This window comes from Phalacrocorax aristotelis, chromosome 20 (genome assembly GCF_949628215.1).
Source record: "Phalacrocorax aristotelis chromosome 20, bGulAri2.1, whole genome shotgun sequence".
Taxonomy (NCBI): Eukaryota; Metazoa; Chordata; class Aves; order Suliformes; family Phalacrocoracidae; genus Phalacrocorax; species Phalacrocorax aristotelis.
The window spans coordinates 6,479,286-6,505,441 of NC_134295.1; the positions used below are offsets into that span (position 1 = coordinate 6,479,286).

General features: G+C 48.7%; 1 protein-coding gene across 2 annotated transcripts in view; it reads right to left on the reverse strand.

Annotated features, from left to right (window-relative positions):
* The window catches only part of CSMD2 (CUB and Sushi multiple domains 2), a 351,736-nt gene that overhangs the window by 64,517 nt on the left and 261,063 nt on the right, over positions 1-26,156 (reverse strand). For both annotated transcript variants that reach the window (XM_075115031.1, XM_075115030.1), the window contains 11 exons: positions 25,713-25,904; positions 23,044-23,182; positions 22,336-22,523; positions 14,684-14,878; positions 13,592-13,708; positions 11,308-11,421; positions 11,069-11,164; positions 8,715-8,918; positions 8,047-8,171; positions 3,830-3,926; positions 2,725-2,829 (listed from right to left, as the gene is read on the reverse strand). In XM_075115031.1, the coding sequence (XP_074971132.1) occupies positions 2,725-2,829; positions 3,830-3,926; positions 8,047-8,171; positions 8,715-8,918; positions 11,069-11,164; positions 11,308-11,421; positions 13,592-13,708; positions 14,684-14,878; positions 22,336-22,523; positions 23,044-23,182; positions 25,713-25,904 (1,572 nt within the window). The remainder of the gene's footprint in view (positions 1-2,724; positions 2,830-3,829; positions 3,927-8,046; positions 8,172-8,714; positions 8,919-11,068; positions 11,165-11,307; positions 11,422-13,591; positions 13,709-14,683; positions 14,879-22,335; positions 22,524-23,043; positions 23,183-25,712; positions 25,905-26,156) is intronic.

Sequence of the window (26,156 nt, forward strand, 5' to 3'; positions counted from 1 at the left end):
CCAATCTTGTTGGTTGCCATAATCTTGATGGACCCATTAATACGCGAGGTTTCCATCTGCAAACCCAGTAAAACCTGGAAAGCTTAGTACTAGTCTAAAGGCACACAGTCTCTGCAGTCAAACAGCTATGCCGTTTCTGTGAACATTTTACAAAGCGAAATGCACTTTCAAATCTATTTTCTGTTTTAGGAAAATTAAACGGAACATAGGCTGGCTGCAGAGACAAACACAAGGATTGTGCTCAGAACCAACCGTCAGACAGTGTCCAGCAAGAAGCAATTACGTTTGCATTGCCCCAGGGACGGCTGCGTGAGCAGAGACAGCAGTTCCCAGCACCTCTCTCGTCAGCTCGCCATCGCTGCTACCGACGCAGGGACAGAGCCAGGCTATCGCCACGCATTAACCCGTTCCCTGAGAGTTGCACAAAGGCCAGGCTGGCTCCTGGCCCTCTCGCGCCTGTCTCTTTAGCGCCCTGCAAACGCACGAGCCTGCTTGCTTTCCTGACTGCCGGCTGAATGTTCAACGTAGGCGCGCTGAATAGAGCTGAGAGCTGCTGTTCTGCACCTGCTTGCTTGTACGCTGTGCTGCTGCCACTACGTGTGAATAATTCGAGCCCTCGGTACGGTACCATCGGCGAGGTAACAGACACCATCGCTGTGACCCACCGCGGCTTGGCTGTAGCGCACCTCCCCTGAACGGACATCTGCTCCAACAGCCGGAATCAAATCACAGACATGGGGGAGAACGCGTTTTTGGCACCCTTATCCGAACCTGACAGCCCTTTCCCAAGAGACTCTCTTCCCTGCCATGTCTTCCAGTTTTAGTCAGGTTTGTTCTCTTACCACTGGGGATTTCTTTTTTTAAAACAGTCTCTGTATACCATCACACATGATGGTGCTCTCAGGTCTGGATACCCAGGAACTGAATGCAACCTCGCATGAGAGCCGCTGCCGCTCTCCTAGGGTCTCAGCGTAACCCATAGCGGATGAACCCACTCAACTGTCCAACACAACAGAGGGGGAGAAAGGAGTGGGTGCCCACGCTTTGGGCTGTGCCTCCTTCCGAACAGGATCTCAAGGCTTCCCATTTAGCTCATGCCAATGCGCCTTCCTGAGCTGGAGGCGGCAAAAGGAGGGTGGCCATGTGTTCGTATCAATCACGAGGGGAATTATGCTATCCAGCATCTGGACACTGCACCTCTAAACACAGAGCAGCCAGGAATACCAACAGGATCTAGCTGCGTGCCCTGGCCGCAAAGGCAGCTGGCTGTGTCCTGGGCTGTAAGGACCAGAGCACAGCCAGCCGGCGGAGGGAGGTGGTTACCGCCGCCCCGCTCAACACCCATTAGACAGCACCTAAAATATCGTACCCCGTTTTGTGCCCCACAACATAAGGAAAACATGATAAAGTGGACCGAGTTCAGCAGAGGAGCACCAGGATGGCTAGGGGCTGCAGCACTCATCCTGTGATGAAAGGCTGTGCTCTGCAGTCTCCATCCCTGGCGTTTTTCAAGCACAGATGGCATAAAGATGTGTAAAGTGAGCGATCTAGTCTTACCTCATATCTAACCTGCTGAAAGCAGGAGGTTCAACGAGATGACCTCTGAGGTCCTTCCAACCAGAAGTATCATAAGATGTATCACTGACAGCCGGCTGGGCATGAGCCAGCAGCGCCCAGGTGGCCAAGGAGGTCACCAGCCCCTGGGCTTGTGTCAGCACTGGGGTGGCCAGCAGGAGCCGGGCAGGGATGGGGCCCCTGTGCTCGGCCCTGGGGAGGCCCCACCTCGAATGCTGGGCTCAGGGTTGGGCCCCTCGGGACAAGAAGGGCCTTGAGGGGCTGGAGCGTGTCCAGAGAAGGGCAGCGGGGCTGGGGCAGGGTCTGGAGCACAAGTGTGCTGGGGGGCGGCTGGGGGAGCTGGGGGGGTTTAGCCTGGAGAAGAGGGGGCTGAGGGGAGCCCTTCTCGCTCTCTGCAGCTGCCTGAGAGGGGATGGAGTGAGGGGGGGGCTGGTCTCTGCTCCCAAGTCACCAGTGACAGGTGAGAGGGAACGGCCTCAAGCTGCGTCAGGGGAGGTTTAGGTTGGGTATCAGGAAATATTTCTTCACCAAAAGGGTTGTCAAGCACTGGCACAGGCTGCCCAGGGAAGTGGTGGCGTCACCATCCCTGGGGGTATTTAAAAGATGTGCAGACGTGGTGCTTAGGGACATGGTTTACTGGTGGACTTGGCAGCAGTAGGTTACCGGTTGGACTTGATGATATTCAAGATCTTACACAACCTAAATGGTTCTATAAGATCTGTCTGGCTCTGCATGCTGTTTCCAGCTAAGGGCTGGCAGTCCCTCCCAACCTCTGGCAAGCATAATTTTAGGCACTTCCCGAGCAAAGATTGCAGCACTGGGTTGAACAGGCCAACTCTCCATAAATTTTTAATAGTTTGCCCTCTGCAACACCTCCTGCGCTAGAATACAGAAACCAAACGGGTGCTGCGAAGTGCATCAGCAGCAAGACGAGGGTCACCCCATGACTCCACATCTCTGCTGCATCTGTTCTCCATTTCATGCTCACACTCGCTCTGCAACTTGAGAGCAGGGAACCACATACGCATGGGCCTTAAAGCTCGCCACCCCTCCCCCACTAAGCAGCTTCCACTTCTAGAAGGCAACGACTCCGTAACCATTTCCCCATCGCTCAGAGGAACTGCGAGATCAAGGCTGAATTGCTCTTACTTTTGTATTCCAGGTGAAAGCCGGCAGCAGAGACGCTGATATCCGAATAGAAATGCAGATAGAGCTGGTTTGAAGTGCTGTTCAGCAGCGCAGGCACTGTAGTTCCTGGGAAAACAAGAGGTGCACAAAGATACTGAAGAGGATTCTTTTTTCCTCCTCCATGTCCTCGGAGAATAGCTGCAGAAGAGGCTGAGAACAGAAAGTCCTTTAACTTAACAAGCGCTGTTGGTTTTGATCAGGTTCTAATGAGGCCAATTGAGAAATACCCAAGGCCTCTCTGCAATGGCCTTTTCAAAGTCTACTGATGAATTTCATCATGTGAAGTTTTACCACTTACAGACCAGAGAGACTGAAGGCATGGAGAAGGGAACCAGGGATGAGAAGCAGCGTGGGTGGAGCGCAGGTCTCCCGCAAGGTCCAGAATCCTTCTCCTGCCTCATTCCCTGGAAGCTGTTGCAGCACCAGGTCAAGGCAGTTCTACCCCAGACACAGCGCTGGGAGCAGAGTCTTCTGGCCTTAGGCATGACCCCTTCCTCCTTACCAACCTCAAAGCACTTTGAACACATTCGTTCATTAAATAAGCAAGAATCAGGCCATCAGTTTGCAATCAGCTCTGCTACTTGAAAGCTTTACAATGCTCTTGGGCTTCTTGCTACGCCCTGCTCTGCTAAAAGCCACGGTCCCCACTGCTGAGCCGAAGAAAGGTGGTTTTGTAGCTTTTCATCCCTTTTGGAGCACATCGGCCAGGTTAGGCCAACCTGCCAAGTGTGGTGGTCTGAGCAAACCCCCCACAACCCAGCAGCGCTGCGGGAACTCCCCCCTCCAGGCTGTGGAAGCGCTCATGGGTTTTCACAAAAATCCCAAACCTAGCCCCCTGGTTTTGTGTTTAAGGCTCTCCATCAACATTTTCTGCAGGAAAACAGCAGCCAAATTCCCAATTCAACAGAGCACGTGATTCCCTTTAAGCACATGCCTAAATCTACTCTGAGTTTTTGAAGCACTTAAGCATACGCTCAATTTTATGCCCGTGCTGAAGTCCAGCTGACGTGAACAGGAATCAAGCACGCACTGATGGGCTTCACTGAACATGATGCTGAACACGTACCGGAGAAACTTCCCAGCATGGTGGCTGTGTTATCTCCTCCATCGAACACTTCCAGGGAATCCCAGTTCTGCTCAGTAACAAAACTGATCACCTGGATCTGAAGAGAAAAAGAAGAAAAAAGTAGCAGCGCAGCTCCTGCAATCGTGCTAATAAACCAGACCGGTATCAATGAAAGGGCCGCTAACAGAGTCAGCAACACTCCCCGGGGCTGACGTCAGCCCTGCTATTTATCTGTGCTAATGCACTGGCAGAACTTGGATGCCTCTGGCCTCCGACTGCCACCAGTTGGGTTACACAGCTCTTCTCCAGCAAGCTCCACGCTCCAAACTTCCGCATCGGGGGTGCTGCCTTCTGCTGCCACAAAGGCAGAGCCCCTGTAATTTCGCAGCTAATTTACAGCAGCTGAGAAACTGAGGCCTTTTTTTTCTGTTTTGAGAAGTCCCGGAAGACTTTTGCAGCCCTTTCAAATGAAAGCAACCACTAGCAACGCAAGAGCTAAAATAAAAACAAAGAAACCCCCGTTAAACCACAAGATTTTTTAAATCCAATGACGTTTCGGCCACTGCCTTGCTTCTCAGCTTTTAGTCAAATCACACAAGTTGCATTTTCAAATTTCCTGCCTTTCTCTGCCACGGCCCATGAGGTTTGGAGGCTTGAGGAAGTCACTTGACTCCATTAGGTAGAACATCAGCGCAATCCTCAAATGAGTAATATGGTGAGATCTGACAAACCTGCATTTACACCGCAAAGCAGCTCTTATACCTGAGCAAAGATCTACGTGTAATTGCACAGCTTTATTTTCCGTGATTACCATCGAAATGGATTCCGCCTTTATTCCTAAATACTGGGAGTTCAAAGTACTCACTGTCGCTTTAAGACAAATAAGCTGTGCTGTAGATCAGGTCTGGCGAGTCAGACAGCAGGGCTGAGAGAAAGCCAACAGCGTTGGGGAAAAAACAGCTTTAATCTGTAAGCTCTAGATGAAATTTTCAAACACCGGGTACCTCAAATTAAACTTCTAGGCCAACCACCTAAAAAAGGACCCTTATAGACAAATCAGGAGCATAAATGACTGGTAGAGCTCGGCCCCAGACTCCGTGTCTCGGCGGGCGGCAGGCGCCGCAGCTGCTGGCACCGAGGCCGGAGGGTTTGGGGAGGATGACGGAACTTCGGTAACTCGGGTGGGCAGATTTCCCTTTGCTTCCCTTTCCTTTCACACATCTGCTTATTACTGCAGAGCCCCCGTTCTCTGAGGTCCCTTCGGACGAAGATTTCCTCCTAAGCCTAACGCTTCCGATCTGCCGTCACCCCGTTGAATTCTTCCCAGTTACTCCCTTCAGCCGCGCTCAGCGGGACGCGTTCACTGGACGCGGGGAAGAGATTTCGATGCCCTGCGAACCCTGACCGCACGCAGAGGCGTGCACATGCACCCACGCCCCCTTCCCTCCGTGAACCCTTCTGTGAACCCCCACACCTTCTCTCCTGTGGGGTTCTTATTCCGTATTTACTCATCCACTCCAAATACCTCGCTTGCCTTTGCCCCACTAAACACAAATGAAAACACACACCTTTTTTTAAAAAAATATATATCAAACCCCATTATTTCTGCCATTTTAACCTTTTTCGACCTTGATTTATCCTGAATAATAAAGCAGGCTGTGAAGTTCCTGCAAAGTTGCTTCTTCCGAAAAATAAGCGGAGTTCATCTAGCGGAAATTGCCGCGACCCCTGCAGAGCCATTACGGATCACACTGACCAAGTCAATACCTTTCAGCCGCATAATTACACCCCTATTGTGATTTACGTTCTTGAAAGGGAACGTGCACTGAGAACGTGCACTTTGTTTGCTCTTACATTTTCTAAATTATTTATTCTCTTCCCCCCCAACTTAACGGAATAAACATTTTTAAGGTCCTAATTCTAGTCTGACATGTGGATTCACAAGGGATCTGCATCTATTTACTGCCATGTATATAAATTAATTCACTCGGGAAGGTTTGCTACAGGAATGAATAATTCAAGGCAGAAGTGCTAGCTCATACGCTGATTACATAAAAATCCTGCCAGTGACTCGCCGCTACCAAGAAAGCTTTAATTTCACCTCCTCCTCTGATTTACAGATGTTTAACCTTTAATTGTTGTACAAAATGAGGGTAAACTGATGCTTAAATTAGTCTCTGATAACTGAGAACATCTCGCACACAAAAGCGGGTGACGGTGACCGGGGAAGCGGAGCCGAGGCGAGCGGGGCAGGTTCCGCTGCCGCTGGGTGGGAGCCCGGCGGGTCGGGCTCCGCGGCCATCGGCCTGCCTCTGGGCTGCCCCCCAGCCGACGGCTCCCGCACAGGGCTTCGCCGCGGCTGTTTTACCTCCTGGGGCCGATACCTTTCGCCATGCCTTTTTCCCCCCTAGAAGACGTCCAGTGGAAGTCCCAGCATCACAAGCCGATGTGATGCGGTGTGATGCCGAGGGAAGGTGCCATCCCACGACCGGCCCCTGTGTCGCTTCCCACTTCAGACCTAGAAGCTGAACTGGTGGCTCTGGCAGGGTTAAAGCTCAACCACAGGAGACACTTTTTGTTTGCATGCATTCTGTGTTACACCCCAAAATATCTGTTTCCCTTGCAAGAGATCACACGCAGCAGGAAGGCGGGGTGGGGGGGGAGGACACCAAAAAGAAAAGAAGAAAACCTTTAAAACACTTTGGCACGACATTTTCCAGTGTTTACATGAGAGCTGCGTTTGCACAACCAAAGAGGCGAGAAACAAGTACTTATGAATACAGACATGCTTTTAACAGCCCGCTGTAACGTGCGCTTTCCTCTAAGCTCAGCAGACGTGCAAAAACGGCTCCGCAGGCTGCGAAGGGGCAGCGAGGGTTTGCGTTAGAACACGGCAGCGCAGAACGCACACATCCATTTACGTGGCTTTACAAATTAAGTGAATTATCACCTCCCGATCCCAGGAGTCCCGGGCAACTTGCAAACTGCCTCAACCGTTCGGATGTTTGGCTGAGCTAAGTGGACCCTCCTGCCACCTGGGGGTGTTGAGAACGGCTAAAATTACAGATGAACAGGAAGGTATCGACAGTGACCTCTGAGGCTTTTGAAAACACTGCTTTAAAAGGCTTCAAAAACTAAGAGGGGGTGGAATTTGCCGCTCTGGACACAGTGAAAGCCTGGCAGAGAGCACAAAGTATTATCCCAGGCTTGTGCTGTTGCGCTGTGAAGCCGCCGGTGCCGCTCCCAGCAGCTCCGCCGTCCCAGACCCAGGGCCAGGTTTCGGCTTGAGTTGTGATGGTGGCACCATGTAAGAATCCCCTCCGAGAGAGGAGAGCTGTAATCCAGCAAGGCAGAGCTGATGTTTCAATAAAACTGCTGAGAGAAACACAACTGCTGTGAGTGCCAACAGCTGTGAGTGCTGCAGAGAGAGAGGAACCCACCTACAAGTCTATTAGCCAAACATACGATAGAGAAATAAAAGCACTTAATGAACAAAACTCTCACAGACAAAGTGGTGTAAAGAAGAAGAAAGAAACCCTCTGATAATGAGGCCTGTGGAATGAATGAGCCTGTTAGAGAATCCATCTCCTGTGCGTCAACTGATGTCAGCGCAACGCATGGTGAGATGCTTTCTGCGAGGACAAGGCACATTTGTGCTGAATGGGAATTTTATCTAAGATTTGGTCTCTGATGTTGGGCTTAATTCTCAACATCCTCTAGTTTGCATGACTGTTTCTGCAGAGGAATGATAAGGACCACAAAAAGACCTGAGGAGAGAGCTCATTTACCTGGAGACAATGAGCAGCAAAGCTGTAATTGTATAATCATACCGCTGCAACTCTGCTGGCATAACAAATCCACGCAGGCACTCCGAGCAAGCACCTCTTCCTCGGTGTAGCTTACATTGCTTTCAACGTTGCATAATTAAGCAGTATAAAGATACATGCCCAAAATACCACAATTAGTCGGTTACACCAGAACAGCCTCATGGCTCCAGTTGATCCCCGATGGAGAGTGCCTCCAGGAGGCAAAACTCCGTTGAAATGTTACCCGCTCTTGGCAGTCACAGTGTAAACGAATGTCTGATTCCACAGAATTACACATTTGACCGATCCCTTCCCCGTGAGGAGCAGCAACTTCGTAACGCACGGCCTCTCCAGGTGCGCCAGCTACTGCGCGCTCTCCTCCTCTAGCTCACGCTGCTGCCAACACCGTACCTGTATCCCTGCTCCTTCGGGGACTGTTATCTTCCACACGCAGTTGAGGCTATTCAGGTACGGCTCCGGGAAGCCAGGGGACAGGATGGTTCCTTTGCGTTCGGTCAAATTTCCACCGCATGGCACTGAAATAAGCGAAGTAGTGCTTGAACAGGGAAGGACTTGGCTTTATGCTAAAACATTCTCTTTAAAACGTCTGTCTGTGGACAAATCCGCAAGCAGAACTGGATCGTGATTTAAGGGTAAGATTTGTACGAACAATCCTTTTTTCGGTAAATCTCTCGTGTAACTTCCAACACAAGCAGCCTTAGCTATGGGGAACGCTGAGTACATCAGCCCACGAGCCTGGTTCTTTAGGAGCTGCTCTCCTCCAGAGAAGGTGAAAGCAGCTTTCAGACAGATCTAATTTATTCTAGATGCTGTCCCGGATCCCACAGCCCAGTACTGGATCAAAAGGGCCCTTCCCTGACATTTGGGGTTAATGCCCTTGTTCATAAGCGGGCCTGGCTTCTGTGCGCGAGAGGTATGAAATGGTTTTCTTTTGCTTCATCGGGTTTTTTTTGGTGGTTGTTTCCTTTTTCACCCATCCCGAAGGATGCAATTTATTTTTCTAGCACAAACTGCTGAACTGTTTTGTCTTTTCTCCCCCCAAACCCAGGGATACCTACCCACACAGGTGGGTACCGAAACGTTCCACTGAGCCAGCGCCCCGGGCATGGTGAGGCACTCGATGCTCCGGGAGCCCTGGAGCGCGTAGCCAGCACTGCACTCGAAGCGCACCACCGCCCCCACGGCGAAATCGCTGCCCAGCCGCCGGCCGTAGCGAGGCTCCGGGACCGAGCTGCACTGGGTGGCACTGGTCCGCGGAACCGCTTGCATTGCAGACGGGAGAAACCAGCGGGTGAGCGTGCAGTTGCAGAGCAAAACCAAACGAAAACAAAACATGGTTAGAGCAAACATTTTGAAATATTAAGTACCAGGTTAAAGAGACGTTAAGACCAAGATAGGAATCTGATTATACCCAAACCCCAGAGCGCGGCCGAACCCAAACCGTTGAGAAGAGAAAGAATTAACATTTCACTCAAAATTCTGTCAGTTCAAGTGTTACCTGAATAAGTAACAGCAGCAAAAGCAGCGGGGACATCACAGAACCATGCGTGCTTTCTCAGCTGAGACTGTTTGCCTTCAGAAAACTTACCATCACATCAGAAAGGTCACTCCTAAATAGGGAAACCGAGGCGTTCAGCAATGACTCTCCAAAAAAGTTGGTCTGCCATATAATGCTAGAGCCTCAGCAGAAAACCCTTTAGGTTTCTCAGCTCACTTGGCCTCGTTACTATAAAGGGCAGCAATTTTAAACAATCTCCTTCACGATGAGAAGGGTAAGAGAAGGAAAAGGGGAATTGAAGTTGAGATGCTGCATCTCCAACTGTTGAAATTGCCTGCGCTCCTGTTCAGTACTGGAAATAACAGTCAAAGAAAGAAATGGAGAGTCTGACAGATAAGCGAGGGGAAAAACAAGTCAAAGAAATGTCTATTGCTGAGGAAGAAAGCAATTTCTATTTTTCTCTGAGTTGCTTTACAATTTATTAATGTTTAATGCCCGAGTTGCTGGGAGGGAGGAAAACGCAAAGATGATGAGCACATTAGCTATATCGTTTGATTTTAATTTGATTCAGAGACGTGAGTGTCAAACCCACTGTCAAAGGCATCCTGCAAGATGATCAGCAAGAAGCTGACGTCTGCAGCGTGTCAGTGGCCTGGGGCGGGCAACGGGGGGGGCAGAAAGGAGCCACTTATGATGATGCGCTACTTTGGGCAAATCCAAGACACCCAAAGCGCTCCTGGAGTTGCACCCCTGCTCAGAGAGCCCCCGCTCAGCCGACGAGCGACCGACGAGAGTGGGCTTGGCCCACTCCAAACCAGGGACAGGATCCCGCGTGCCTGACCCTGCAGCTCCGCTCTCCACACGCTGCTTCAGGCTTCGGACCCCTCCGTCGGGGGCGCTTGTCACACGCGCACCAGCGGGTGGGGAGGCTCTGGGAGAGGGAGCTCCTCCGTTGTGTAAAAATGAGAGTAGACGCCACTAGAGCCTGGCCAGGCAGATCAAAACCAGGGCTGGCTCCTTCTTTTGCTCCTTCTTGCCATGCAGTAATCACTGAAGAGCGTGCAGCTCGTAATTAGTATGCAGGAGGGAGGAGGCAATCTTTACTGATTTCATCAAAACCTTTGCTTTGCTGAAATCTTTGAAGATTACTATCAGAACTACAGTTGTTTTACAATAATTAGGCAGAAATTCAAGAGAGCGGATCTCTGGATACTAGAAAATCTAAACCATGCTTCATTTCGCCCCCGGAGAAGGCACAAGCTGCCCTTACTGTCTGTCCCCACTTTACAGTAATGTGCGTGTAAAAGCTTGACTGAACCACAGACAAGTACACAAAGCACGTGGGTGAGAAACCCTTCTGTTTTCCCACTATTCTGTGCATCACTTTCTATTTACTACTTCAAAATCTCAAAGTGGGTCTCACCCAACGCAACGCAAGCTGTTACTGAAAGGATCAAGGGGCAGAAGTTTGACAGCAGGAGGCCTAAGCCTATGTCATGGAGAGAGGAAGGATTTTACTGAGCTGCCAGACAAGCGTTCAGCTGCTTACACTGAGAAATGCGCTAAAATGCCACAGCGGGAAAGATTGCTTGGGTATAAATCTCAAGAACTCACTGTGTACTCAGGGCATGATTCAATGAGGTACTTCTGATGCTAAGCCTGGGACGTGCGAGGGCTGAGGCTGAGTGAAAACGGAAGGGCTGAATACGAAGTACCGACGGGAGCCAGACAGCCCTGCGAGTTCGCTGCTACCGAAATCATCTTCATCTCCCGGGATGTTTTCTGTCCAGACAGAAAGTGTGCACGGACCCACAGACGCCAAAAGCGGTTCAGGACACTTCGAGACATCACTGTGTTTTTGACCATTATCTCGGGACCAATCTGAGGACATCGCCAGAACCCAACTGTACTCACCTTGGTAGACAAAATGAAAACCTTTGGCTGTAGATTGGCCCTTGGAACTAAATTTGATGAGAATCTGGTTGGTGGTAGCTAACGGCAATGATTCACCTAGATGAGGAGAAAGAGATAAAACAGGAGAGACAGAGATTACAGCATTAGCTACACAGATGGGTTGCACAGAGCGAGGTGTTAAAAGGCAGGCTGTATTTTTAGCTTGCCTTTCCCAGCAGTGACGGGGACGCGTTGCCCACCTGTATGAGAGCCCGAGAGGGAGCTGAGGAGCCGGGAGTGCTGGTTGGGGCCATCGTGGACTTCGATGACGTCGTTGAGCGCGGTCTGGAAGAAGGCAAACTGCCCAAAGACCACTGCGGAGAGAGGGAGCACCGGTCGGGGCGGGCGGCGGGACGAGCCGCACCGCCGGCCCCACGCAGCCAGGGCCCGGGGCCGAGGCGTTTCAGCTGCTTTTATTTCAGGAGCTTGGCAAAGATAAAGAGGGCCTGACTGACAGCCCTGGAAGATGGGAGCCCTTTATTTATCCACAAAGTAGGCATAACAGAAGCAGCAACCAGCTTCCCCCGTGTTCACTTGCCAGTACGCTTTAACGCTGATTCATAGGCCAAAAGGGATTCTTTTATGAATCATCCCATTTGCCTGCCTACATAACACAAGGTATATAATTTCACCAACTGATAATTATTATTTATTATTTGTATTGAACCTCTGTGATGAAGCGGGCTCCCGTTGGGTTAGGCATTGTACAAAACCTGAGCAAAATAACAATCCTTGTCCTGAGGAACTTGATTTCTAGAGCGAACCTCTCCGGTCAGGGTGGATGCCTGCTAGGGAGAGGACGCTCACAGTTTTATTAACGGTCCTAAGCCTGTCCACAGAGACTGCTAATGAGGGAGCCCTGCAGCGCTCTGGGTCTTACTGCGTACGTTGTCAATGCACCTAGGAGCAGGCAGAGCTTATATAAGGGAGAAAAAATAAAAAGAGGATGAGAGCATTTTTTTTTTCTTTAGCTAGAGCAAAGAGACTTAAGTTATCTTTATTTTTTAGATCAAAATAACAGCTTTTTTTCCTTCCAAATCTGTACTTGGAAGATGTTTCTTTTCTCCCCTTTGCCTCCTCTCCTAGCTTAGCATTTTCAAGTGCCCAGTTGCAGATTTACCAGCTGAGAGGTCTCTTGCTATGAAACTCATCATCCACCAAGCTACGACATTTCTTTCCTGCACATTCAGGTTTCCAGCACAGCTTTGATGCTGGGAGCACTGAAAAAAGCGACGACAGCACACCCCGATGCCTGCTGGACACAGAATCTGAGCCGTGAAGGAGACGGGTCACGCATAACGTTCGCTACTAATGGTTTTCCTGCTTGCTCTTAACGAAGCTATGGGAAGGTAGCAGGCGGAGAAGAGGAACCGGTTTAGCTGCGATCCTGCTGTAGGCAGAAGGGAGACTTGCAGATCAAGGCTGTCTAGCCCTCTAGTTACTGTGTTTAAGACAATATCAAGATCAGCTACAGTAAAGCAGGGAAAGAGGCATAAGAGAAGAGCACAGTATTTCTACAGTTAGATCCAGGAACGCAGCTGTAACCTGCGTGCACACAGGCAGAAGGGCAATTCGAGCGAAAGCAGCTTATAACTGATGTCTGTACACGGCATCCTTATGTCACACCTTGCTATCTTAGCAAAGGAAATCACAAACAACTGAAAACACCGTGGGGACTGACCAGATCAATACAATGAGCTGAGAAGTATCAAACAGCAGAATTTAGAGACCTTCACAGGCAGAGCTCTCAGTGCAAGTGCTCTTTAAGAACTTCAAATTGCCTTCAAACAAGAAAATATGTTAACCAGTACTAATACCAAGTTAGCTGCCTCAAAGATCTCTAGAACATCAATAATTCTTGTATTCAAGCTCTGACCAAAATTAAGCAGCACTGGATGCTATAAAAAGAATGCCAGCCCGTTTAAATGGATTGGGGTTTTGTTTGGATCTAGCTTTAAAATTTAATTTACGTGTTATTTAAAAATAAAAATCAGTCATAAGCGCCATAGCTGCGCATCCATAAAACTACACATTTACGTGCTTCTCTGCACAGACGGATTATTTAGCACCACGGTTACCACGTGCTTATGGTAAATACATTTTCTATTCTTGGAGGTCCTCTGAGTCTGCTGCTAGCATTCATCGCCATGAATTACTTTTTGGCTGATTTTTCAACTCTGTGTGATCGGATGTAATGCAGGAACTGGAAGGGGAATCACAAGATGGTGTTTTTTGTTAGGTTTGGTGGTTTTGTCCCCTCATTTCTGATAGGTTTTGAAATTCAGAAAGTTCCCACCATCCTTACTGACTACAACAAAGTACAAATAGCGTCCAACAGCACCACTTGCTATTTGCCAGTCTCCCTTATCTCCACTTATACACACACTTATTCTACTGCTTTGTTCAAACAAAAAAAAAAAAAACCCAAATGAGAGCTGCACAGGCAGCAGGACAGATTTTTCAAAACCCATCCAAAATCGATACCGTAGTCCTTCGGCACCACGATGAAGTACAAGCAGACTTGTCCGCTGGTGTAGTTCTGGGGATAATTCGGAGAGAGGACGATGCCGTCCGAGCCCGTGTACTGACCGCCGCAGGGTGCTGCAAGAGAGCCGAGAAGAGATGACCGGGTGTGCCTTTAGCAAAGCCAGCCTTGAGACACCAGCCTTTTTTCCTGCCGCTTTGAGATCCACCCCTGCCCACGCGCTGTGCCATGTCAGCTGCCCCCAGCCTCGATCGATTCCATGCGTCAGGCATTGCAGCTCTCGCTGCGAGCTCTTATTAAGAGCAATAAGGCTTATCCTAACCCAAGGTCATGCCTGCCTCACGTTTAATTACCAAGGCCATGGCAAGGCTAAGGGACGACGTGTATGGTGGCGTGGTGTAGCCTCGTGTGTGATTCACACTGCGCTCCACCTGACCTGAAAGCTCAGGACCTGGCACAATGAGCTCCTACTCTTTTCACCCTTTCTCAGCGGCAGGAGCCTGGCTCCAGCAGGAACGGCATCCTGCCCGCCCGCACCGTCCCAGGTCAGCGGTTTCATTCTTCCAGTCACGGCAGAGCGACAGCTGTCTCTTGGCTCCCTTGTCAGATCAAGAAGGTCTGACTGTAAGCCCATCGTTTAAACCGCTTTCTCATGAAGCCAGAAAACAATCTAAAAAAACCACAGAACTCCTAAGGAAAAAAACTGCACTCCTTTTTCTCAGTGAACTCTGGCCCTGCTCAGGAAAGCACATGCTTAAGGGCTTTGATTAGCAGGGATCAGAGGTTAAGCAAACGTTTAAGTGGCTTCCTGAATCCTGCCCTGCACTAGGACACAGGTTTTGTCATGCAGATAATCTGTTCTGTCCAGTTTTTTCTCTCTCTCAGAAGAAGAAAATTCATACGAGTTAGCTCTTCCCAACCTCAGGGTGTTAAAAAAACTTGAAAAATTATGAGACACTGAGAAAAAACACCTCTGTCCCCTTGCAAGCAGCTCTGTGCAAACAAAACACCAAGCTTTGCATTAGGATAAACAGCTGAAGCATCTGGCACAGGCAGATCAGTCTCTGCTCGCCTCTTCCTCTTGGCCTTACCTGTACAGGTAGGTCGAGGTTTGTTCCACGTGGGTTTTCCGTCCCCTCCCATGATGCACGTCAGCGTGGAGACCCCTTCAATGTCATACCCTCCGTCACAGTAGTAGGTAATCGTAGACCCCAGCTTCAGATCTGCGCCCACTCGTGTGCCGTTCTTAATCGACCCAGGATCGAAGCATGACTCCCGGGGATTTTCTGCAAGAGAGAATTGCCAGGAATGTCACTGGCCTGATACCGCTACTCCAAAATTTTGGTCAACGGCATGTCTTTTGGCTTTTCTCACCTGGGAATCTCGCTTAAGCATATCGTAAAGACTATTACCACTTGCAGAGTTCAGACCGCAAGCAGTCCTCCACGCTGCTGAACGTAGGCAATTACACAGGTCAGATTCTGGTCCAGACCCTTCTCTGATGCTCAGCTCCGGCACAAAGCATACTGGCAGAAGGAAGGCTTCGGTTCACTCACATATCTACTGGAACCCAAGCCCCAGTCAACGAGGCAAAGCTTCGATTTAACTATGTGCGCTTGCTCTCCTTTCCTGCGCAGGGGACAGGCTGCGAGGAACTTTGCAAACCAGGGCACATACACGCAGATTGAACATGCAACATATTTCAGATGTGCTACATCTGTTCACATTATCTCCTTGGCACCTACCACTCCCGTATCCCAGAGCCGTTCGCTCTCACCACGGAAGTACACAGCGCCATGTGCTGGCTGGTTGACTCTCCAGATGTGCAGCGTGGCTGCAATTATGGCAAAATGATTACAAGCAGTTAGACAAAATGAAGACATTTTTCTCTCTGTTCGCTATGCCCTGCAGAGTTAAAAACCCCATTTACATAGGAAAATTCCAGTAAAGACTACAGAGCTGTCAGGACTTGGATATTTCTTTCCTCCTTCTTCTGAAGGCTTTTTGCTTTTTTTTTTTTTTGGTCTTTTTTTTTTTTTCCTGCATGAAATATAATTAGAGGCTTTGATTAATCCTGCTCTTTTGTCATTTGGAAATTGCTCATTAAAGATGAGGGCTTTTCTGAGAGCAGTGGGTCTGTGAACAATTATAATGTGTTTAAGCATTAAATCATGGGCTTTTAGTATTTGGGGAAGGGGTGGAGGGAGAAGCAGAAAACAGTAAAGCCCCTGGATCTTTGCTCTTGTTTCTTTGTTTGCAGCAAAAAATAGGATTAGCTCTATGGTTTCCTTCACACAACAGCTGTAACCAGGAGCTAGGACCAGGTAAACAGAGCACAAAAGGACATGAAACATTTCCAGCAAGAACAGCTGCCCAGGAATGCAGAAGCGAGGCCACTGGCTTTTCCTAGAACACCAGTTCCCTATTTTGGGAGCCACAGACGAGTCAAGCCTCAATGCTCCTCACAGCATCGCACGCCTTGCTCATCAAACTTTAAATCGCGAAGTCCTGGGCTCTCCTCGGTGTCAGTGGCATTTTGCTGCACGGACTTCAGACAAGCCACTTTTCCTTTGAGCAACCCCATTCCCCAAGCAAGTAACAAGATGTTCCAGTTTATCTGATCCTGGGAAGAGACACAACTGTGCCTAGAAGCACAACTACTGCAGCACTCAAAAGAGCTTGGATACGCAGAACGTGATGGAGAAGGTTGGGGTTCTAAGACAAAAGAAGCCAAGACAAATTTTTGCCCCATTATTTCCTGGGCCGATCTGACAGCAGGTCCTGCTGAGCCACCAGCTAGGCACAGCGGAGAAATCCCGACTACGACGAGTAGGATATCAGAACAAAAAAGCTTGTTTCAGCCACAGCACTGGAAAGCAAAGCCCTCGGCTCTCTGGTCAGCTCAGATGAACACACGCCCTCCCCATTCATCCTTACGTGCGTGAGACATCGGCCGCAGCTGGAGAAGCCAGCCTTCACTATTACCGGGAGTCGGCGGAATATTCCTGTGCAGACTGGTCACCACGGCCCGCGCAGGCGACAAAGTGCTTCTGGGCATCAGCCAAGCAGAGCACTGACGGCGAGCGGTGCGGTCGCACGGCCCGCACTCTGCCGTGGCACACAAGCCGTCTGCACGCGTAAATGCTTGATCTGCTTTTGCAAAATATGTTTTCACTCCGCAAGCCTTTATTTCTCTGAATCGCTAATATTCACTTTCAGACCCTTGCACACAAAAGCTGCGCCCAGCGGCTTCCTTCTGACCACTTTATGCCTCTCTTGTTATTTTGAACAGTCTCACTGCCTTTCATCTAACAAGTTGATGTGGCTTCAACCTGTCAGTCAGCCTCCCACCCGGCTGTCAGATGCCTTAGCCATGTGCTTGATCTCAGCCTCTGCTCTTGCTTTGAAAAATCCTGACATTCAGTGCGCAAGTCATTGTCGACTGCTGAAAAAAGGGTGGTGGCTGACGGCTGAGCAACAGCCCCACGGCTTCCGTTGTGTTTCCCTCATTCTCGACTGTTTCTCCGTCCCCTTGAGGGTCTGTGCCTTCAGGGACGCCACTGACCGCAGAGGACGATGCATCCTGACACACTGGCCCTACGCACGTCTCCAGCTGGATGCTCCTCTGCAGATGCACTGCCCCGACGATCCTCAGCAGCGGGCTACAAAGGGAGGCAGGAGCTCAACTTTAAGGAAGTGTTCGGTTCCATGGTGACAGCGAAAGACTTGCAGAGGGATGTGGGAAAGCCACAGCTTTCCCAGCCTTTGATTAATTAGGCTATGAAGTGAGTACAGCACAGCTCGCCCGTTCAGAATTAATGTTTTATTTTCACTCAGACACTTCAGAAATCAAGGACCTTACCCTGATGTCCCAATTAACGTGGATTCAGGCTGCCAAATGTTTAGAAAACAGTCAAGACAAAATGCCATGAGAACTGGCTCGTTAGTCCACAGAAAGCAGAAATTTACCGTGCTTCCCCTCTCTTTTCCCAAGGAAAACTCAAAGCCTGCGTGAGCTCCTAGACCAGGAGGTCAGGCTTTCATCTGCATGTTTGAGAACAGCTTCAGCGGAGAGCGGCTGTCCGCCCAGTGCATCGCAAACTCCACGTCTGTGAACATGTGCAAGCCTTTATTAAGAGCTAAGCCTTAAAGCAACACCAGGAGAAATTGTCTAGAACACTTTTTTTTTCCCATAACTGCCATCACATACTGAAGACAGGACAAACTGCACCATCATCTTCTAGACCAGGGGCAGCCTTGGCATCCTGGGCAGCTCGGCTGCTGCCACACCAGCTCATCGGGAGCCCAGCATCCTCCGGCTCATCCCAGCTAAATCCCAGATCTTTTCCAAAGAACCAGTCTGTTTTTCAAATGCAAGCTGGTTTAGGGTCATGCGTCATCTCCCATTTCTGACTGTTTTAACAGCAAACAGTGTTGGATGGTTTTTGAACAGCTTGCCTTGCAACTGCATTTTACAGAATAGTGTTTCTGTGGGGAATTTCCACCTTAAATAACGCGTAAGTAATGCTGAATATATGTTTATAAGCTCAGGATGGGCAAAATAGTTCTGGCGAAATAGTAAGAGATTTGAATTAAGTCTTGGGGTTTGGGTTTGTTTGGGTTTTTTTCCATTCCTTTGGAAAGGTGAAAAGTAATCAGTTTTGCTTCATTTGCTTTCAATTTCACGCCTCTTCACTTCTGGCCCACAACAGAAATGGGAAGTACTAAAAAGCAGGAGAAAACCTCCCGCTTTGGAGCATCCAGCTCAGAAACTTCTTCCTACCCTCTGCCCCAAGCATGAGGAGCCAAACCTTGGGCCCCATTCAGCACCAGCCCAGCAGAAGCTGCTCGGGTGGAGGCAGTGACTGATAGAGTTTGACCCCACTTCGACAGGACGAGGGGCGATGGTTTTAAACTAAAGGAGGGTGGATCTAGACTGGATATAAGGAAAAAATGTTTTACAATGAGGGTGGTGAAACCCTGGCCCAGGTTGCCCAGAGAGGTGGTCAATGCCCCATCACTGGGAACATTCAAGGCCAGGCTGGAGGGGCTCTGAGCAGCCTGGCTGAGTTGAAGATGTCCCTGTTCACTGCAGGGGGTTGGACTGGATGGGCTCTCCCAACCCAAACCATTCTGAGTCTCTAATTCTGTGTCCACAAAATATAAGCGGGCTATAATTTGGGAAAAGCTCTCCAAATGACCAGCCTGCCCTTTACATTACTAACAAAGTGTGGTCCCAACTTGAAAATATCAGACTCTGAATACATCAAGTGTGGTTTGTGGGCTGCAATGCAAAGTGATGACTGGAATTCAGCTGATTTCCCAATGAGAAAAGATAATCTTCACTTTAGAGATTGATCCCTGGCCAAATTTAAGAGAGTCTCTGGTGCTACTTTCTGGCATTGGCAGCTGGATGGAGGACCCTTGTACCAAGGGAGTTGTTACATTGACTGGAAACAGTTTTTGAAACTTACCCAGTGCTGCTCTGTAACCAGAAGTGTCCCAAGTAGAGCTAAGATACACATACAGCATCTTGGTTGGAAAGATAATACATGTAGAGATACTGAGTTTAAAAAACCTAACTTTCTGTAGCTGAGACACTTAAAACACTTCTTAAGCAGCAACTGGTACAAGAGATAAATTCTAGGTGTATTGCAAGCCGTCTCTTTCCTCTTTAAGCTTTTTGGTTTGTAACTGTCTTTCCTATTTTGTAATCAAGAACTTATCCTTCTGCTTTGTAAGACTAATACTTGCTGGGCTCAAGCGAACTTGCTACGAACACAGCGCTCTGCTTTCACAGAAATGACAGCATTAACTAAGCTGGTGTTGCAAACAAGCACTTTGCTAAGGATTATGAAAACTTCAGCAGACCTTAAACAGGATGCCTGAGCAGAGCATGTCTGCCTTCTCAGGAACCAGCCTCAACCCCAAAATCTGCTCCCTACGGCAAAGTCATCCCAAGAATAAATTCCTCCCCAGCTGAAATCCCAAACTGTTGCATTTAAGTTTCACCTGACCCTGTGATTCAGTCCAAGGCTTTATGCAGGCAGTAACCAAACCTCTGTACATGTAAGTGCATGCTTACGGTTTCTTTGCTGGTAACCTTAGTTTGATTTTTCCTTCTGCTGCACAGCTGACAAGCGGAAGATAGGAGTTCATCTATCAGAAATCCTGCTGGCGCACTATATCCCTGCAGCTAAACTGGAAAATCGCCTGGCCGCAGATCTGCCCTCAAACACCTTTCTATGGCGTTGCTGCATTCCGACTTCACTCCCACTGTCATGCTCCATGCAAAAACTGGAGTAATAAAAGCCAAATTCATTCTTCTCTCTCTGTTTTCTCCGTTCCTCCTGGCCCCAGAGAGCAACTTCCTCTTGAAGAGCCATTGCCCCTGAAACAATTTCAAATGAAGTGCTGAGGCTGTTTGAAATGCACCCGACGCGGCCGTAGCTGCAGGCTAGCATCGGTCCCAGTCCCAGAGAAGAGCCGGGGTTTCAAGGAGGGACTGACAGATGGCTGCTTGGGTTTTTTTTTTTCCCCAAACATTACCGAAAGAGGACTACAAAGCCCGTGGTAATTAACAGTGTCTCACGCACAGCTGACGTAGGTGATGTACGGTACTTGGGGAGCGAGGGGCAGAAGCCTACGTGGGCTGCAGCACTAACCAAACACAATGAGACAGCTGAGAGAAGACGGTATCTTTGAACTGTACTTGGGATTCCACGCTGGCGAGGAGCCGAGCTCGGTGTTTCATTTTCTTTCACATGCGCTCCCTCCTGCATTTCTTTTCTTCTTCCTTCGATTCCCCAAAGTTCTATTTTCTGCCACTTCTCAGACTTGAATCCCAGGTTCCTTTTAAAGTGCGGGGAAATTAATGAGCAAACTTAAAGCCTCATTCTTTTCTCCCAGCAGTTTGGCTTTGTGGGAAGTATGCAGGCGCGATTAACACTGTAGGAGTGTTTAGGAGAAAAACGCATCGCACAACCACCCTAACTTAACAAGATTTCATTTGTTAACTACTTTCTGGCTGCCCAAAAAGAAAGGGAAAAAGAAGAAAACCCAAGACTTAATTTTCAGTCAAATCAATTCTAATGAGAGCAGAAAACTTTTAATCTCTTGAATCTTAAGCAGTGCTGATTGCCTTTGTCTTATTATCTCATAACTTTACTAGAGGGAAAGTCATCTGTTCAGCACAACTAATAGGAATTGCCATTTCACTATCATTTAACCTCTGGTCAGGTAAATTCAAAAGCAGGAACCTCAGATGTGGAGGAGAAAACTGCCCAAGCACACAGCAAAAGCAGCAGCGGCCCTGAACACACGGCAGCAGCCCATCAGCTCTCCAGCACAAGCTATTACTGCTCCCAGAGCACACAGTTGGGCCAACAAGACCCAACAGCCTGTTTCACAGTGCACACCACGGATGCACGGCCGTGTTTCATAGTGGCACGCATCCAGCGCATCCAAAGCCATCAATGCTTTTTTCCCCGTACTGCAAACTAGACCATGTAGGCAAGAGCAGGCTTGAAGAATCGTTTCTTTCTAGCCCTGCTTTTAATCCTCTTCTCCATTCTGCAAAATCCGGCTCATCAGATCTGGCTTTTCAGAGCATATTTTTTACTACAGTTTGTAACAACTCCATTCTTCCACCTACCCTACGCACAAACAAGGAACACGCTCTGCCAAAGTCTCCCTTTTTTCCCCCCCGTCTCCCAGAGCAGCAGTGCCAGGTCTGTCACTTCGCAGCTTGCTCCGTCGACAGAGCTAAAAGCACCAGAGAAAACTCTAACCACTGCCCGTGTCTCACTATTAGAGCTGAAGCCACCAAAATGTTTTATTTCTTCCTCAAGCAAGCAAGAGAAAAAAGCCACTGCTCTAACAACACAGATACCCGTGAACTAATCTCTTCATGTTACTAATTATTAGGGAATTTTAAAGTAGATGCTTTAGAATCTTAAGTGAAGCAAAATGCACCGATTTCAGGAGAGCTCCACTGACTGAAGAGAGCTGAGACCCACCTCCGCGATCCTCGCCTCTAGATACACCCACCCCATCACCTGGTGCGCTCTGGAACGACAGTATCAAAAATTCAAAGCCAGATCCCACACTGGGTATGTTATGTCTGCGCCTCCTTTTCTTGGACAAAGCTGCTCTTGCCACTAAGAATAAACCTTAAATCCACGGCATTGTGGAGCATTCCTAATAACCAGTTACCCGTTCAGCGCTCTCTGGTGCTCTGAAAGCTCAGATCTGCAAGGAAGCGGCACATTCTGCTCAATAAGGAGAAGACAGAACTACTAAAATTCAGTGTGGGGCAAGAAAGATTATACAGAAATCAGCCTGTACATAAATACGTATTTTCTGGGAATCTCCCTTGATTTTCTTTGAAGAAAAAAAGAAATTATGTAAAAACTTTCTTCTCTGTTAATGAAAGCCCCACGTGACTGACCCTCAGCCATGTAAGAGCAGCATAAAAGGACTGTTATCTACCGTGCGTACCCATGCTCATCTGCCAGCCTACAGGACCATCTCTTCAACTCCCAATTTTCCCTCCCATGCCTCTTCATCAGCTTTGGTGGTAGAAATAACAGACAGCAGGAGTGCTGCCCGAAGAGAGGACCCCACAGTTTCTAGAGCTCTCCCACGTGCTTCAGCGAGGTGGTTTAACCTGAGAGGAAGTGCCAGTAAAACCCCACCCGTTTGCTAGGTCAGCGGGGCCAGGTGCACCCCCGACAGCTCTCACCTGTGTAGTCAATGACAAATCCGGTGTTGCTGACCGACGCGTCGCTTCGGAAAGCAAGGAAGAGGCTGTTACTGCTGCTCTCTATCCTCTCGGGTAGCTGGGAGCCGTAAAAGCTTCCGATCAGGGGGCTGAGCGAATCGGGTCCATCGTAGATATGAAGGAAATCATAGCCAGGCTCCAAACTGAAGCTGCAAAGCCAAAGGAAGAGCACTTGAGATACGAGCATCTACAGCAGCCCCTGGAGAACAACAGAGACTGTGGTCCTGATGAGCTGTACAAACACACAGCTGAGAGACTGCTTCTGCCCCAAAACGGCTCCTCAGCTAAGCACAGGACATTTCTGTCTCCATTCTACAGGTAAGGATTCGAGGAGTGCTGGCACAGTCCAGAGCACAGCAGCATAAGCCAGGGTTGCTGCAGGGGCCTCCTGTGCCGCCCCAGGTACCCGACTGTGTTCCGTAAAACTGGGGGTATATCAATGAGGAGCTACAACTGAAACACGTGCATCTTCTCCCAAACCAAGGTAACGTCTGAGAGCAGATTACCCAGGACTATGGGACAGTCCTACCAGGTTTGGTTTGGTTCCTGTGGAGAGGAAAGGACCCCCACGCAGCGCCAGTTGACCCAGGCAGCGCCCCACCGCTGGCATCCCCTGCCCGTCCCCACAGGCAGCCACAGAAGCGAGCCAAAGAGCTCTCGGGTACGTACGTATTAAATACCAGGGCAATGACATAGTCAGGAGAGACGGTCAGCTTCCAGTCACACTCCTTCCCCGGCGGGTACGGCTCCGGGTACTGCGGGGACAAGATCACTCCTGCTGGCCCTGTCAGGATACCTCCACAGGGAGCTGGAAGGCAATCAGGCACAGCGATGAGGCTGTGTCTTCGAGAAACTTAAAAAATAGCCGATGAGATGCAGGAACAGGGGAGAGGGGGGAGAGAGGTGGATAGATAAGGGGCATGGAGGCAGTTTGCAAGGCTGTCTGATAGTAAGATATGTATTACAAGAGCCTGTAGTGGCCCTAGCAGAGATGAGGGCTCTGTTATTCCAGACAGGGTACACACACACACAGAAACAGAGCTGAGGATACTATTACAATCTTTGTAAGATATATAAGTGAGCAGCCAGAAGGAGAGAAAGATGCTTTATGCTTTTCTGTTGCATTTATTTAGGCAACTGCTGGTCAAAGCCTGGATGGTTGCTAAATAACTGAAAACATGTTGTCTGGTCTAATGGCTTGTTCGTGTTTATTATAGTCACCAACACGTTAAATGCCAAGCTGATTGAAAAATCCATTATTACTTTTTCAAGGCTGAGAGCGCCTGCGTACGTTTCCACTGTGGGAAACACTCATGATTGATTTACTTCTGTCATACTGTCATACTTACATACTGCCAGCCTTTCTGCAGTCTCTTCACGAGAGTCGATGCTTGAAGACTCCCCGTTTCTCAGATGAATCCTCCCAGATTTGGGAGGGGGGAGAGAGAGGGAAGCACAGTCTGTGTTAAACTCGGGAGTCTGACACTAACCAGAACACCGAGTAGGAAATGTCCTAGCGTGGGAGAGAACAAATCTTGGAAGGATCTTCCATGAAGGAACGAGCATGTATGTGTATCTTGTGGGCTTCTAGGAAGCCCTGCCAATACACAAGAATCGCCAGGATCAGGTAAAATGTAATTGGGCTGTTCTATGAAGAGTAGAGATTAAACCAGAGACCCTTCTCCACGTCCCAAAAGCAACTTCTGCAATCATGTCCAGTTGCAGGCTACTGCAGGCACCAAGAACTGTTATCCCTCTCAAACAGACAAGGAAATCACAGCACAGACAGTGAAGAGTGTAGCTGAAGGTCATGCACAAGTAACTCGGAAGAACCGCAAGCATCTATTTGGCGTCCATTTACCTTAATCTTAACCTTTAGGGTGCGCTCCTCTTCCAGACTGTAAAGTCAGGGGAAAATTCAGGAAGTAACTCATTTCTGAAAAGCCTAAGGGAGATGACTCTTCAACACCCTCTATTTCTTTGAAAATCCCACCCATAGTCTCTAAAGGATTTAAATTAGAAACTGTAGATTTAAATTAGAAACTCGTCCAAGCTGTAGCTGTTCGGAGTTGGGTCAGGGTGCAGACTTCAAATACCCCAAACCTCTGGGGGTTGTTTCAGCTGAGGTTCCAGTTCAGCCCACATTGTTTGGGGACTGCAGAAGTTGTACAATGAAGATGCGAAAACAAATCCAAAATGCTAAACACAAACACAAGATCCAAGCCCTAAATTAACCCCCCTTTTCCATTTCAGCTCTAACTAGGCACCCTGTTACACAGTTACTATAAAACTGATATTATTTGCCCACTGATTATTCCTCCAAATCCTTTGGCAGTGAATAGAAGGAAGGAGCAAGACATTGCTTTCTGCTTTTTCACAGAGCTTATGACTCCTAAAACAAGATTGCCAGACTTCTGCTCAAAAAGGATCCAACAGAGTATCTCCAAGTCAAACTGGAGACAACCCGTGGGAATTCATCTCACACCAAGATTAAGGCTCCGACTACATTTCTCTGAGAAGGACAGAGAGCCCAGCTTCTGGGGTGAAAGAAAACTCAACAGGGGAAGGATGAGATGGGCATGACATGCAACAATATGATTTAGTTATCTCTCCGGGAAGACTAAAAGGACTGTCTCTATCAGGCTGAAAGGGTGCCGCACTAGATCATCAAGACAGTCATTCAGAAACCAAGTCATCCTGCAGGGAGCATAAATCCCGTGCACGCTGTAGAAGTTTCCTAGCTGGCATTAAATCAGATGTTAGAAACAGAATTAACTGATTTTTCTTGCTTGGGATAACAGTGCATAAACAGGAGTGAAGGTTACAGGATAAGTAATTTGTGGCGAGCATTTAATTGGCCAGCAAATTTGATGTTTACTGCTCTTATGTGCTTAGCATGACTATTTTTATGTGTTCTAGACGTATTAAAAAGAATCACTTTTATGAGCTTCTTTTATTACTTTATGAGCTCAAAGAAAATGTCAGAGAGTTCCTTCTCGTGACAGAATTTCCTGTCTCCTCATGCAGAAATTATTCACCCGTGACCCCAATCCTCTCTCCCAACCTGAGTTTTAAAGCAGCCTTTAATTTTGACATGTCAGGTTAAATGTCATCACGCATTGCGGTGTGTCCTACGAGCTTCCAGCACGAACTAGATTCTCATTGTCCCAGACACTCTGGGGATAAACCTAAAAAGCAGTTCTCTGAGACAGCTGCCTGAGACACCCCGTCCTACACCTCTTCAAACCCGGTGGGACTCACCCCCTTCGGACACAGAAGTCTTGCAATGAAACAGGGCAGGGAACCAGTGCAATGGGAGGATGGATGCGTGTTCATACCTACGCAGGAGGGAGGGTCTGGTTGCCAGAAAAATCTGTTCTCGATCTGCACGCAAGTGATTTTGGCCTCCCCTTGCAGGGCGTATCCCGGATTGCACTGGAAGATGATGGAGTCACCTGCCTCTTTGCTGTCACCGCTCCGGCTCCCATTCTGGGGAATCCCCGGGTCATTGCAGGAAGTGGCAGTGGAAACTGAAAAGTATTCAAAACATATATTTAACATATAGATATTTATATTTAACACAGTCTTACAGCACCGGCTGTACTTGGACTCTGTCCTTAAACAGATCTCCAAGGAATGCCTTCATTCTTCATCTCCTCTCCCTCAGTATCCCTTAAAGTTGCCACATACACAAAAACTGGCTTTTACTTTGCACGGAGCATCTGCCACTCCAGCTGGTAAAGGCTCTGGGGAACGGCAAGTTCAAGTGCGCTACACAGAGT